Source organism: Bombus vancouverensis, chromosome 7 (assembly GCF_051014615.1).
Source record: "Bombus vancouverensis nearcticus chromosome 7, iyBomVanc1_principal, whole genome shotgun sequence".
In the NCBI taxonomy this organism is placed as follows: Eukaryota; Metazoa; Arthropoda; class Insecta; order Hymenoptera; family Apidae; genus Bombus; species Bombus vancouverensis.
This window is the reverse complement of record NC_134917.1, coordinates 6,218,356-6,235,155: the sequence shown is the minus strand read 5'-3', so window position 1 is coordinate 6,235,155 and position 16,800 is coordinate 6,218,356. Positions and strand designations below refer to the sequence as shown.

The window sequence follows — 16,800 nt, the reverse complement described above, 5'->3', positions numbered from 1 at the left end:
GGGTGTTAATAATATGAAAGTTTTAACTTGTGTAATTTTTTTCATGAAGTAAACGATATATTCTGGAGAATTCTTCTTTGAAGATGTCATGCAGATTTTTTTTAAACGGCAGTCAAGGTATTTTGAGATATTTTTCGTGGAGGGGGAGGATTAATAATATTCAATAGAACTCATTGAGTTTCACAGAGCGTATGTTCCTGATGAATAATTCCATTGAATTCATAGCAGTTTCATAAAGAATGTGAGAAAAAATGGAATACTGGAGAAACCTCGGTATACGTGCTGGTAAAGAATAGTAAGTAAATTATGTAAAAATACACACTCGTCCAATTTTTTAGAAGGTAATTAGTCATCTTTTTAGTAGTTCTAGTATTAAAAAAAAAGGAGGTCGATTTCCATCGGTAATAATATAACCAAAAGCGATAAGTGACACCGCGTAAGGAAAAAATACAATTACGAAACCCGTTTATTCGCGAACGTTACTTCTTCATGGACGATAACATGTCTCATTTTAAGAACGGAAACATCCGCCGGTACCATTCATTCTTCTAACGGCCGGCTGTCCGCATCGGGGACAGGTTTTAAAGGTACATAACAAAATATGATAGCTGGACGTGAGTCAAAGCGGATCCTAGAAAGCGGCTTAGGACGGCATTAAAACTGTCTATCGACGTTAAATATTAGTGCAATTACGAGTGCTCGTAAACAAGATAAGCGCGCGCGCAGTTCGTGGTTACATTATTTATAAATATCCGTAGAATTTGTAACCAACATCTCGTTTTTCTTTTTTATTACTTCTCCATCTGCTTTGCGTATCGAGATAAATACATATCCATTAGAGTAGTCGATAAATATCGATGGTCCACCGTAAGCATCTCGCACCTTGCTCAAGCGAGTAAGAGCAGCCTGGTCCGTGGAACCGGGTGAAAAATCTTTTCGATACAGATGGAAAACGCAATGGCTCGCCAGACCAGGTTCTAGGAAGCACACCAAGACGGTGTGAGTGATTTATAAACGCGATAGCGCGGAATCTGCAGGCTTGTTCGCGATTTAAGAAAAACCCACGTCGCGCGCGTTCACAGCGTGCCGCGTAAACGATATAAATCAATCGGTGATATTATAATCAAGATTCCCCGATGTTGTACATCCGTGTACGATATTTGTCTCTCATAAGCGCCTGTCAACCTTGATAATTGTTTTACGATCGTTTGAGAAGTCGTTCAAGATTGAGCAACTGAGTGTTTCACCGTTCCCCAGGAATCTAATACTTTTATTCAAATTAGTAATTTCTACAAATAATATACAGTTTGTAGCATTTTTCTGGGAAAACTGTGTCAGGATGTTCTATAAGTATGATAAGGACTGAATGTTTTCCAGATTGTGGGAACAAGTTTTTTTATTAGTAATGCAAATATATTTTTCTGGTATATTTATAATATAAAGATCACTTTTAACATGGAACATCATATAGTTAGTTAAGAATTTATTAAAGTACTGTATATTACATATTGTACACATACACTAGAACACCGTACAATAAATATAGATTTCTATTGATTGAAGATTATTAAAATCTTTCTTTTGCTTTTTAATTTTATACAGTATTATATGAACGTTATAATTAGAGAAAAATGTTAAAGAGTTAAATGAAGCGGCTGCGATCGAAGTATGTAATACTAATTTTAGATGACCTAATACTGAATCAGTGAATGAGAACACGTGGGTAAAGCGATCGAACGTACACGCAATACACGTGCTTTTCCAAAAATGTATTCGGAGCTTATCGATCGAATTATGTCAACGATCATCAGCGACAGATTCGTAATTAACGATTCCCGTTAACTCTATATCCTGATAAACAGGAGATTGGATTGAAGCACGGTCGATCAAGAATCTACCGCGACATGGTAGATAGAGGAGCAAACAGGACATAGTTAATCGAGTTGGCAGAAAGCTCTTTAGCCTATTGACAAGCGTTCTATTTTTGGAATGAACTCTAAGCTTCCTCGTAATCTAAATGACTGCATGAATGAGGTTCCTTGTCTCAGAAATAGGTTAGTGTTTTGAAGAAGCAATATAAGTCAAGATGAAATAACTCGTAATACATTTTTATAGGGTACTAGATCAACTTTATGAACGATAATGCAATAATAAAGTGCGATATTAAGAATAAAGATATAAAAAATGGTAAAAATATCCTGGTTTGGTAGAAAGCGAAAAGTGCAATATTAAAAACCGCCGAAACAATCTTTCTTCGATAAAAAATCAAAGTTTTACATAGGTATGGGAATGTCCTAAAAATCGCGGCAGCTCCTGACCTTCTTAAGAATTTCACAATCAAGGAACAATAACTAAAAACTTATCTCATAAAATCACAAAACATACAATTTTATAAATTATCGAACATTCAATCGCTTCTCGTTATGTAAAAATATACAACTATTGCTTACATCTTGGAAACCCCGACAGTGCACAGTTAAGTCTGATATCGTTTTGATTAGACGAAAACAAAAACGCAATAGAAAAAAAAGAAAATAATCAGGCATCGTGTTTAATAGACTTCCAATTAGAAATCGCTCATGTATGTGGAACTAATTGCTATCCCAGCAATAACGATGCCCGGTTCAGGAGTAATTATCGCCGGCAGAAATACTGCCTGTTCGGCGATAACTTGTTGCAGGTTGATGTATTGCGACACTTTATCGCCGCATAACGTACTAGTGACTCAACAAACGCTGGCTCAAAACAAAACGAGCCGAACGAGAGAGGTCCGAGAGTCCAGGGCTTATTTTAAGATTTCTCCCGCGAAAGTGCCGACGATTTATAGGCGTATCCTTCGAACTATCCTTTTGACAAGCGTGGAATTCGTCGGAAGAAATCCTCACGATCTTTTGCTCTTCGTCGTAGCACGAAGATTCTCAACGATCATTTTTTATCGGGAAAACCGTCCCCAAAAACTTTTCATCTCGATAAATCAGACTAAAAGTAAGCGAACATTGTTTCAAAATTTATAAATCGAAGAAATGTAAAGTTTTACGCATCTCTCGATCTACTTTCGGATAGAAACTTCCATTCGGTAACGAACGAAAGAAAGATTAGAATTGATACATACTTGTCTAGGTATATGCTGAAGTTCCCATTGCTTACTATCTAAACTTTCTTTTGGCCGCCACGATACGTCCATTTACAACTAGAACCTACGAACCGTCTAACCAAATTCTCCACTGTCCATTGCCTACAATCAAGGAACTTCTAAGAGATTTAACGGAAAAGAGTTTCATAATAGCAACGAGAGAATGGAGCAAAGAAAGGCGGGAGCAAAAAGGAAGCGGCGATTCGCTGCGGGCAGGCGCAAATCAGCGGACCATGAACTCCTACACGAAAAACCCACAAATGGACACGGGTAGCCCCCGCTCATTGATATCCCTCTGTTCACCGAATCCGCCAAGCGCGACCACCAGACGTGCCCCGAAACGATAAACAATGCGATTAGAAAGATCGAGAAAGTGTAGTAGCTATACAAAGGGAGGAAACGAGAAAACGACAACGCGGTTGTTTCCAATAGAGCGAAGGGATAGGCGAAAGAGAGAGGTCCTAGTCAGGTAGAAAATGAAAGAACGTTCGGCTTACGTAATCCTTGCGAGAGTGACCCGCATAATTATTCGCGAATGCAGCGCTGCATAAATTCTCGCCGGCGTAAAGCGTGTCCGCGAGCCATAATCCGATCACATCGCCTCACCCTGAAGCTGGAGAACGCTGATAGAGTGATACCAACGGCCTTACCACCCTCTTCCCTTCCTCTACTTCTCTCCAAGGTATTTCTTTCTCTCTCCTCTCTCTCTCTCGTTTCTCCTTCGGTGTAAGAAAAGCCTGCCCGGTTCGGCATGGACCGACACGCGGCGGAGGCGCGACCAACCGCGCGGTTATTTATCGCGGAACAAGGAAGGAAAGTTACGGGCGAGGAGTTACGAGGATGCCCGGAGACATTCCCGCTCGAGCGCGCGGTCGCCTTTAATGAGAAATGCCAGCGCGACCAGCCTGTAACCCTTCAACCGAGGCCTCTGCCGAGCCACGTGCCTTCTACGCAGCCTTTCGAACCATGCAGAACGGTTTCTGAAGCTGCTGGCTTCGAGTTCCGACTGTATACACGGTATTTTGTTCGGTGGTTGGGTAAGTGGGTGGATTTTTCTGCTGATACTGAACGGTCGTTCGGTTAAAGATATTTATACGAGAGAACGATTAACAATTGTAGGCAGAAAAAGTGAAATTTCTAATATGTGAGAAATAAATTTTGTGAATTCCTCAGAGCTATATCCGATTAGTAAACCGCAGACTTTCCTATATTTATTTTCAAAGCGTAAAAAACCATTGAATGTATATAAAAACGATCTCACTAAATATTGAGCTGTATTGGTATAATGGATAATCGACTGTTCATATACTTCGATGGTCTATGCAAAGTGTATACTTGCAATAATATTTTGTAACTTTGACATGTCTTTTCAAATTCGATTGAAATTTTGCCGATGTAATTACGATGATCGTACCTTATTACTGTGCTAATGTGATTTTTAAATGTTTCATATAATGCACATAATATACGTGGTACACTTTCCTAATCTATTATATGTCACGAAGAAGAATTTTCTGTAAGAATTTGCAATTAGTCGAGTGAATTTTCGAGAAAACGGTGAGCATTTGGTGAAAACAGCTGAGAATTTTTATTCTATACAGAACTCGATTTCGTTTCGAAAACATACAGATAACGAAGTTGAGCAACGATTCTCTTCTTTAAACAGTTGGACGCGTGCCGATGGGAAAACTGGTCGTGAAAGCTTTAAAATTTCAATTCTAAACTAAAATGAATGAAATCGAGAGGACTAACTTGCCCGTTTCGTGATTTTCATGATTAATTAATCGACACGTTAAACGGCTTTTCTATCTGCTGGCTATTTTTTCGCCTAATTGAAATGGAGAGAATAAGAGGCAAGACGATGCCAGGTGAAAATCTACGTCATTGAATGGTGTACAATTATTTAGAGTCTAACGCCAGGCAATTCTACCATTTGCCAGACGAATCGATAAAATTTCGCTCGATAGGGCACGCTCCTATAAACAACTTACAGCTTTCTAATCCCGGAACAAATTTATAGCGTAACGAGGTAAAGGCAAATATATCTGTGGCAAGTGCATTAAACTAAACGGATAAATATAGAGAACACAATGCAAACATTATCATTCCTTCATGCTTTCTGATTGTACTAATCTTAGAAATACTAATATTGTTCTTAATTCACCAAGTAGCAAAGTAAAATTCGCGCAAATGTAACGCCGTTAAAAATATATGCAGTTTCGTCAAAGTAAAAAATATATTAAAATAATAGACATTTTAAAGGAACTCGTTATAGCAATCAGAAGCATAAGGAAAATTTCTATAATTAGAAAAGGATAATTAGAAAAAAGAAAATAATTAGAAAATTTCTACCATACCAGTATTTATACTTTGCTATCTTCGTAAAATTGTAAGGTATAGGAAATGGAAGAAAATAATGACGAAAAAATACTAAGCAAATTCTTGGAATCCTCTTTCAGAGGCATAATATCAAACAACAGAATTGATTTAAATATGTTGGCTATATATCATTACGGAAATTGTACAGAAAAAATGCGTGACGTTTAATTGTAAAGTTAAAATCTCAAGTTAATGGTTCTTTTCCCACCTTCACTTCCTATCGTGCGTTTCCTATCTTATACTTAATCTTTCTTTGCGAAAACTTCTTCTCTGTCATTACCGACAGAGAAGCGCGTAATCTTCAATCCGAAACCGCAACTCGTCACGTGAATCGACAGAGAGTTTCTCTCGTTAGGGTATGTTCACATAGATACTTACAACTTTCTAATCGTAAGCTTAATTTATAGTATAATAGGGTAAAAACGGATGGATCGGTGATACATTTATAAGCGGCGCATCGTCGGCTTCCTTTCCGAGGCCGTGTTTCTTGAAGAAAGATCGCGAAACGAGCAAACGGTACATCGTTTAGGATTAATGGCACAGCATTTCGTAAAAACCGTGACAAAAGAAGCAATCGTGCGAGGTGGACATGCTTTACTGAATGAAACTTTACTTTCATCGATCCATATTCTGATCTTAAGAACATCCGTTAAACGTGAATGCGAAATTTCAGTTAACTGTGATAGTTGCGCTGTTTCAGAATGTTAGAAGACAAATTGATCAATTCTACTACTTTTAAATTCCTAAATTTCATTATACAGGTATAGAAGAAGTTCATAAGTTCATTTATTATAAAAAAGATGGTATGAATAATAATAAATTCCAAGCTGAATTTAATGATTAATCTTTCAATATATTCTGCGTGGAATTGACATCATTTCTCACTATAAAAATCTGGATTTAATTTAGTATTATTTATACTGCTTACCATTTCAACTTCATAATTTGCTAATGGAAACGTCCTCTTGTCTTTTCTCTCCTCCAATGCGATTAAATTCCATCCGGGAATCGAAAGAAACTCCTCTGCTTCTTTCACCTTATCTTCACGTACATACCGTATCGCGATGAAATTTCTTTCATTCGGTTGAGCAATTAATATATCTGTGATTGATCGAGCAAACGTCGCCAACCATGCTAACAACCATGAGTATCTATATACTTTCTCTTTAAGTGTCCACCTGCGCGAGCATCTTCATTTCCAGTTTCACATATTTACAACGCGATGACATTTCAAGACATAAACATTCACTCGATTCTTTTTAACCGGTCACGAATAAGAAATAAGACAAAATTCGACTAAAACGACGTGTTATCCTCGTTTAAATGTTATGTGAAATTGTAGATGGGAAGGGTTAAGCCGTGGCAATAAATTAATCTGGTAACACGGTGTTTTCCTCTAATCGCACCGACCTAGATACTCAGCTTACGTCAATTTAAACGTATTAGTTAAATTACCACTGTCCACCCGAGGATAATCAAGTAACGCTCGCGCTGCTATCAACGACCAAACGGATAAATCTCGTCGTATTTTAGCATTCCACGCCGGTGTCGCCGTTTCCAGCAATTATCGATACTGATCGAGGAGTGTATAATCACTGGAACATATACTTTTCGCGGAACGTCGACACGCACCCACTTGAAAAATTACGCGATCACGATACCGTTGCATGGCGATATCTTGATTAGACGTACACGCAGTTCAAGGGAGGTATTTCAATGTTCTGAATCAAGAGAATTTTGTAGAGATTAGAGCGAAGAAGGAAACATAAAGTTTGACCGCATTCAGTGATTCAGGGATTGGATTGGTGTGAACGTTTGCTTTATTTTGATCACGCTTACTGGTGGGAATTTCGTTCATATCAAAGTTCTATGATAAGTAAAGGACGTGTGTCATAGAGGAGAGTCTTGAGAAATTATAAAAATGGTGCTAGGTAGTGATTCCGCCAATCAAGGAGAATTTGAAAGCTTATAGAATCTTTAAATTTTCCATCTTTCGAATATTCAAATATTCGAATTTTTAAGCCTTCGAACTTCTACGCTTTCACACTTCTCAAACTTGTTAGCGTCCAAACCTTTAAACCTTCAAATCATTAAATCTTCAGATTTTTAAGTTATCAAAGCTAAATCTGATCTCACGCGGTGTAAAAAAAGGACCGCATAACAAATTTCGCAAGCCATTCTAAAGATATGCTATCACTGATTAAAATCACATTACGACCGTAAATAAACGTTGATTGATTCAACGACCACACGTTATAACTTGCCCTAGGCAATAAACGGAAATACAAACAATAACACCGATCATTATCATCTACAGATTTAAAATCAGCCTTTAATTTCCCTCGGCAGGAGACAATAACAGACTTTCATCCGCTTGCGAGAAAAAATATGGCGCGCCGTTTGTCGCGTGCCTCGAATAATTTGTAGTTTCCAATCGTTGCTATCCGTGCGGCGATCGAAACATTAAAGTTTCGAGAAACTCGTCGCTCTCGACAAAGGCACACACTTTACAGCCGCTCGATAAGACGACGTCTTGCGCTCATGTTCGACACGTTTCTCTCTCGGCGTCACGGTAGATAGAACACACGAGTCGATCCCGCTCGTACGAAGTGGAAAATAATTAGATGCGAGCTTCGATAAACGGTGGAAAGGTAGTGAATGCATCGAAAAATCGTCCGCCGCGAGAAATCCACAGATCGAACTTCTCTGTATTCTGTTCGCGATTATTTCGTGTCTGATCCTTGAACCTACCGACACTATCGCTTGGGGAAAATCTCGTACGGCCAATAAATCTCCGGTTGATTAGAAAAATAAAACGAATCGCGTGTAGGCCAAGGATAGATTATTATTTGCACCATTACTTTGCGTTGTTTGGAAAGGTCCCTGCGATTTCACGGTTTTCCTTCAGAGTTTTTATAGCGGAATTATATACTAAACTTATCAAATAAATATAACGGTGTGCCAATACTTTCATGCCAAACATCCTTTGTTTTTAGCGCGACAGAAACTTTTTTGCATATATTTTTCTAGGAATTCTCAAGATTTTTCTAAATCATTTTTTTTTTCTTAAAACGAAAACAAGTTTGAGACATTAAATTAACGTCTAGATTTTTTTAATCTAAATTCGCAGAGTGGAAAGATACATATAGAAAACAAAATATTTGTTAACGATTTTAGTACAACGATTTTAAGGAATACGAAAAGAAAAGTTAAAAGTATCAGGGAAAACTATTTTTCATCAGAATTACTGACCATCGTTTCTTATCACTCGTTATCAGTGGAAGTAAATTTTGCAGAACTATCGATGATTCGTGTAGCGCTTCGGAAAACAAGAAAACAAAGTTTCAGTATTTACACACGATATCAATAGCTCGAAGGGAGCGAACAACAAAATCAACGCTGCAATTGAAATCCGTTATCCAACACTAGGTTTTTATCCAAACGAGCGTGAATTGTGATCACGATAGAAGAAGCAAAGTTTGCTCGATCTGACACGCTTTTACGGTTTCTATTATTTCGCAAGTAATCCAATTATCGTGAAAGCGAAACGAGCATTTTCTCCTCGCGGTGATGGTTCGCGAGGCAAAAATTAACGACTCAAATGATGCGTACATCGCAATCTTTAAAACTGGTTCGTCTTATCAGAAACGACACGATCTCGTATTCTATTTGTTAAATTCTTTCGAAACTGTTTTCCGATAACAGTTATTGCAATCGAATTGAAAATTATTTAAACTTCATTGCTCATCGAAGAAATAACTGATACAACCTTGGCATTCAAGTTACGGATAATCTCATAATTTTACGACGGGATTCTTTCCAGGCCGTTGATTTTCCCGCGAACAGGAATGTGTTAACTAACTCGCGTATAATATCGTTTCCGAGAATGTAATTCCGAATGATAAGAACGCAAGAAAGGTAATAGCGAGTGTATGCATAACTTTCTAATGCTGTAATAAAGGCTGGCACACGGCTGTGTCTGAAAAACGTCACAGGATTAGAGCACGCTGGCTAACCGGCAATTCTTGGTGTATCTGAGAAATGAGGTGTTCATGAGAAATTGCGAATTTCCATTTATCAATCATCAGTTATGAAGAAAACACGTAACGAATTGTACTAAAAAGCGTGTATAGACTTGTTACGACTTTCATAATAGTTTCTTTTTCTTTCAATTTTTTAATCTCGTTACACTATCGAAGAGTATATTACTTTAATCGAATCTCAACAATTTAATTTTCAATTTTGCAAAAAATTAGTCACGAAAATTTATTATTCGAAAGTTGTCCGAAATGTTTCTTTCGTTTTATAAGGAAATAATAGACGCACACTGTTTTTTGTTTTATATTAGTTTATTGAATTATGCTCGAACATAATAATAGAAATATAACGAAATAGATCATACCTAATTGAATAAAATACTATAAAACAGAAATTGTTGTTCGTCTATTATCATCTTATGAAAAAGAAGAAACTTTTCGAACAACCTAATACATTCATTGATAAAAGATGTAGCTATTCATTTTTGGAATTACAAATTTTTATATCGGAAATATTTTTACAGTAATAACGTTTGTACCAATGAACTGTTTGTTATATTCTTTTCTTCAAGTCGTTTGTTTGGTCGTTATGTACATAAACAGGATAGGAACTATGCGTCAGTAAGAAAACAAAACTCTTCGCGTTCAGTAGACGAAAGAGAAGAAATTTTCTAACATGCCCAAACGCGACCGTTTCAACTACATGGTACACGACATTATCGTTCCTAGAACGACAAATCTACCGATAAAATGTTCGACGTCGATAGATATTCTAACAGACGCGGTTTCACCTAACTCGTGTAGGGTGTACCTCTATGCAGTGCATATATCGTGCGACCACGGCTAAATTATACATATCGTATATATCGTGGAAGTGGCCCAGTGGGCTTTCGATAGGTAAACAGGTGGGCAGAGAAGACTGTTATCGAGGAAAAATTGCAAAGGGAAAAGAAAGTATCGATAATGTCAGCGAATGTGACAACGACACGAAGACAACGCTATGACTCAAGATTGCTATATTAACTCGTTTTATAGTGTCTTTAGAGTTCTTCAGTAGGAAGTGTTTTATTGTTGTAATCCACTGTTTCCAAGGTCGACATAAAGTGCATCGTAGTTTCAACACAATTGTATCTACATGGTAACAGATAAGCGAATACTTTAAACATATATAAGAGATAAAACAGGATAAAAAAATTATTTCAATTTTTCGAGAAACATAGATAATGTCCTTTTTGTTTTCAGTCCTAAATATTTCTTGTTCTTTTTATTTCTCATCTACAATAAATGTGATAAATATTTATACGATGACCAATTTTAACAGAAACTTTGTGGAATTTTGTTTATCTAAAATATTTTGACAAAAAAGAATGTATACATATTCTTAGAAATCTTGGGATCAAGTCTCATAAAAGAAAACTTCGAAAATTCTATTCAAAACTGCTAAAATTTTTTAACAAAACCAAACTTTTCTAAAAAATTATAAATAAAACTCAACCTTATAAATTATAAATATATATATTTTTTTTTAATAAAATACATACATTTTTATATATACACGCGCGCGCGTGTGTGTGTGTGTAATAAAATATAAAAGAGTGTGTGTAAAAAATATAAAATTTTCAGTAAATGATTAGAACCGAAATAATTCGGGAACGGATATCTCACCGGGCGATTGCCAAAATTTGTAACATCGACAGATGACAGAAACTTGGCAACTAGCGCTACTTAGGGAGTGCCAACGATCGAGGACCGACCGCGATTATTATCAAGCTATTAGAGTCAGCAAGTGACATGAAATAGTGAAAACACGTCGAGATAATGCGTCCCTTCTTCCACTTTCCACGTAATCATAAGCGTAATCGCTTGCGTCATCAACTTGCTGCACTCGTGGCTTTGAAAAAAATGCGTCCTATATGTTCATTTACGCGGTGGAACGCGCGACGAGAAAAGTTTTACGACATCGATTCGACACAGAATGCCAAGAATGTCAGCGAACATCTGTTATTTCTTCAGACAATATCATCCTATTTATAAAACTAGAAGTATCTATCATAAACGAAGAAAATTTTTTTAGAAAATTGCTTTGAGTCGACAGTATGGCTACCAAAAGAAATTTTTCAAGTGCAAAGTTAAATGCAAAGTTAAAGGATCACATTTCACAAGTAAAACACATACTTTTTCCTCCACACAAGTAAAAAACATACGTTTTTATTGAAAACAATTGCAAATGATTACAAACGAAATTTATTTAATCCACTGCAAGGAGGAATAAAAGCAGCTCTACCAGGAAGTAACTAAAGCAACTCAGCATCCACCCACTATCTGAGAAAATCCAGCGTTTCAAAAGCATTAAATCCTGGTAAAAATGCTTTCCGTTGAATCGCGATGCGGAACACAACATTTGGCACGCGACAAAGAACTTGCTTACAAGATGTAGTACAGGGTGGCTCGGCTAGGTAGCACGAATTAGCTTCGTGGCGAGGAAACGTAACGTAACGGTATGAAACGAGAGGCTGGCGTGACTCTAGCGATGACATAATGCCTCCACCACTTCATAATCGCCTACATGTTTAGACTACCTTCACATTAGGATCATTGCCTCACCGATGATCGACCACGTCATAAAGTCTTGATAATTGTTGCAAAATAATTTTATTTCTTCATTTCTTCACGAACAAGGTAGTAATAACCTTTTTTACAATTCTTCGCGAATCAGGTCGTAATAACATTTTTTTAGAAGATTTAATTTTCTAGCGGATGCTGGTATGTGATATTTTTTATGTACATGTAAGTTCAAGAAGTGTGTTTTTTGGACGAAAATTACGAGATGTATCGTCACGGATGCTCTTCGTGACGTACGTTTATGTTTTTCTTTGTCATGTACGCGGTTCTCTGCGTAAGAAGCTTCGGAGAAATTTATCGCACAGTCGGTCATTGACGTAATTCTTATCCTCGAGGAAAACTATATTTGCGCGGCTCCTTTTGCGATGCTACCGCAAACTGCATCACGACTACTATCTTTTTTGTTATCTCCAAAATGGTTCAAATGTAATTTCGTGTACGTCAAATGTACTTTGACGTACTGTGAAAATGCCACGAAAATTGGTTTACGTTAGAAACAATGAAATTCGTTAAGCAACGCTACGAACAACTATCCCATCTTGTTTCTCTAGTTCATAACAACATGAAATTGTGAAAAAAATCCACAGTCTACTAATAAAATAATTACATGACACGCAGAAATAATTGCGAAAAAGTGAAATAAAACATGTGAGGAAAAAAGAGCATAGAAATGAAGACAAAAAATATATTTCTTTAATCGTATATAATGGAATAATTTATATGACATCCAGAAGCAATCGCGGAAAAGCGAAACGAAACGCATGAATAGAGAAAACAAGGTGGAGAGGGTATCGAAAAATTGAGGGGCAGCGAAAGTGGAGTTGATCGGTTCGCCACGTGCAAAGAGACGCTCGTGAACGTTAACAAGCTTTATCAGTTACCACCCACGGACCATAAAGTTCTCCTTTATGGTAGTCAAACGGGAGAAGATATACACCGGTCGCACACGAATTAACGCCGGAAATGGTGTATTGGCCCGACGACGCGCGCTCGTTGCGAGCAAATTGTCGGCACAAAGCCGCCACGAAACGCGGCGATGCCACTAAATAGATGTAATTCCGAGTTAACCACACGTCGAGATCAGCTCGCCGCATCTGCTCCGGCGGTTACATCCGCGTTGCAGCTGGCTAGAAAAAGAGAAAACTGGAGTATATATCAGGGCTGTTGCCCGTGGCCGAGGGGATGGGGGCGAATTAATTTCGACGTCGCTGCACGAGGTCGTTCACATCGGGGAAAAACGTCGTGTGCAACTTGCGAATGACTGGTCTTTAAACCCAAAGGACGATGATATGTCCTTCATGATGAGAATCTCTCGAAAAACGCAATAGCATTTAATGAGAATCGACAGATTTCTTACAGTGAATATTGAAAGTATTCGTATAGCAACCAATTTCAATAAAAACATCGTAGATCTTTTGTCAGTGAAAATATTTTAACAAATAAAAACTGTTAAGTAGTCGTAAGAATCTCTGGAACGAACTTCCTAAAAAAGAATGTTATTTGTATACGATTGTTACATAGATTGTGGTAGTTGGAATTTATAAATGGCTTCTGAACAACAGGTGATCATACACTGCCGCAATGAGAATGTGGCGAAGCTTAACGAGAACTGACAGTATTTGGAATTTGTAAACAACTGGTTTTTGGTCACGGATTTTCGCAGGAGTGTAATGAAACTTAACCACTACTGACAATATTTGTAATACATAAACCACTGATTTTCGAACGATGGACCGCTGATGCGTCGTTTATTATACCGAGGAATGTGGTAGGAATTAACGAGACTTTCATGAAAGACGCACGCGTTCGATATACGTAAAGAACAGAGGATGAAAGGTTGTTCTTCGAAAAATGACTCTTGCCAACTTGTGTCGATGGAACAGGTTTTTTGTGCGTGGAATTACAACTTTCGAAAAATCCTTCTCAACTATATTTTATAGCATAAATATCAGATACCGTGAAATATTTATGTTGACCTCCCATTAATATAAAATTGACCAAACACATCGCATAGGAATTTTAAATTACTAATATTAATCATTCCAATATCTGGAAAATTTTGTTTTCGAGTATTCGTCAAATAACTTAAAGACTGCAAAAATATACATATTAGAATTTTGTTTATAGAAGAATTAAAAAGAAGAAGAAGAAGAAGAAGAAATATAAAGCGTTGGAATTATGCGATAAAAAGTTACCTAAGCTATTTAGAAAGGATACTACAATGACAAAATACATACTCAAGAGATCTTACTTAAAGGAAACAATTTTCGGCGCTGTTTTAAAGGAATACAAAATTATGCAACCTATATATTTCTTCTCGAACAGAGTCAAAACTTCACATATACCTTTAAGATTCCTCTTCTTAATACTTCATTGATGTGACGCCTCGCTATTTCCCGTAAAGGAACAATGGTCGATTATAAATGTCAACCCACGAAACGAAGTTTGGTTCTGTTGTATTAATCTCGGCGCGGGGTTCACGGTCCCGAATAAATCTTTTTCCTCTTTTTTCTTTCCTCGTGGTCAAACTGGCCCGTCTCTCCTCAGCTTGGCGTATTTTCAATTTGCAATGCTGATAAGATGGAAATACCCGAGCGGATTTGTAAGTCGAGCACCGACGTAATCGGCTTCGTCGCGGCGAACGATGAAAGCGATCCAGTCCCCTCTTGACGGCCGTGTAATTTTTCGCGTTTTTGTTTTCCACACGTGGACATTTTTTTCGGTTCTTCTTCTTTTTCTTTCCTTCTATGCAAGCAGCAGGAATTTAGCCAACAGCAATAACCAGAGGAAGAGACGAATGGCTGAAGCGGTTTTGGTTGTTTTAACGTCGATTCGCTCGATTAAGTTCCAGATTTAGACGTTTAACTGCGAGCACCTTCTTGCGAAGATTTTATGAAAAGTAAATATGACACGAAGTATTGTAAACGTCTATCGTACTTTGAAAATTAAAAAAAAAATTTGTTCGCAAATAGGAAATCTTTCAAGTTTAAAAAATAAAATTTGTAATATCTCCAATGAAAAAGTGGAAATATATTGAACGAGAATAAGTTAAAAGAAAAAAGAAGTTATTTTCAAGTATCAATTTCATTAACTTTCGTTCTTTATTAATTTAAGTTCACGCATAAATGTTTATAACTTATCGAAAAAAATATTGCATATTAAACAATTATATAAAATATTTCTCGGAACAAAATAAATTACGATGCCATATGTAACGAGTAAAAGTCATAATAACATCATGTTACGACACACTCGTTAAAACGATTCGGATCCCCGAAGTGATTTACGTAACATATCGAAAGTGAGTGTCCACACACTTCCACCCGTCCCAAGCCGTCTTCTCAGCAAGGCGATTGACTGCATTTTTGGTAACACGTGATTGTACGAGAACTTGCGTGATCCGCATTCGCACCTGCGTATTCGTGTTTTCTACGTGCACGAGAACCACGTTTCAGGAAACGGTGAATTCGAGTCATGAGTTCATTGACACATCGGATTCTCCCATTCATAAAAGCTAACATGTACGGTAATGTCTCAGAAAGCGTAATTTGAAATGCTCCGCATAATATAACTTCGTTATTCGTACCATTTCTTACCAATACCGTACCATTACTTTCCAAAAATGAAATTTTTTAAATTATACATTGGGCATGGACAAATTTTATTTTGAATTTTAGATTTGCAGTAATGAATTATCCCATCAATTTCGTTATCTTCATACACAATAATATAAGAAAAGCATCTTCTTTTTCTCTAATATTACAGAATTTTAATATTAATTTGAATTTTAAATATTTCTGTAAAAAATACGACTTTCCGATCTCCGCTGCGTTTTCTGATACCTTCCTACACGCACGCACTTGCACACTCGGCTATCATAATACTAACATTGGCACACGTTGAGGAAACGCGTTATACCGCAGCAAGTTCGCTCTTGAATTCAATCAGGTCGAGTGCTCCTTGTTCATCAATGAAACGTACCAGTCAAACAATTTATAAGAATGGATTCTTGGCCTTCGTCGTCGACAAATCGGTGTCAATTGCTGTTTTAATAACAGTTACGAATGCATGTGACAGTTTGTATTGATACCGTCGATCTTGGTGTACGAAAGGCAATTAATGGAAAGGTAATTACGTCGCAGGTGACTAGAATCGAGATCAATACTTTTAAATAGCGGGATTGGTGTATGACAGAGTTCTTGAAATAGTTTCGGTGGTTTTCCTAGGTTAAGATTCATTGATACACTCGGCATTATATAATCATAATGTGCATTTAAGAGATCGCTGACGATTGATAAATAGGAATAAAATTAAACGTTCATGGTGTGTAATATTTTACGGTTAGATACAACATCCGCTGGCATAGTGATTTTCCGCTGGTATAATCTGTCCCATTTAAATCAAGATTAGACCGACACCGCGTCCGTTGTATTCAAATCGAGATATTACGACGAGATCGCGGTGCAACCTGAATTATCAACCTTCATAAATCTCTAATGTATCGCATAAAGACATAATGAATAGATAATAAACAGTTTTATGCATGAAAAGTGCTTAACTTTATTAAGTAATTGCACGCTACGCTAGATTTTTCAGAATGATCGGAACGTTTAGCCGCGATTACCGAGA

At 37.1% G+C, this 16,800-nt stretch overlaps 1 protein-coding gene across 3 annotated transcripts in view; it reads right to left on the bottom strand.

Moving 5' to 3' along the window:
* Positions 1-16,800, bottom strand: part of cv-c (RhoGTPase activating protein) — a 350,754-nt gene that overhangs the window by 287,666 nt on the left and 46,288 nt on the right. The window contains exon 1 of one of the 3 annotated variants that reach the window (XM_076620241.1): positions 6,441-7,043. The exons of the other annotated variants lie outside the window; for them this stretch is intronic. Within the exon in view, the coding sequence (XP_076476356.1) occupies positions 6,441-6,443 (3 nt within the window). The 5' untranslated portion in view covers positions 6,444-7,043. Of the gene's footprint in view, positions 1-6,440; positions 7,044-16,800 lie in introns of those variants that run through there. 3 annotated transcript variants of the gene reach the window in all.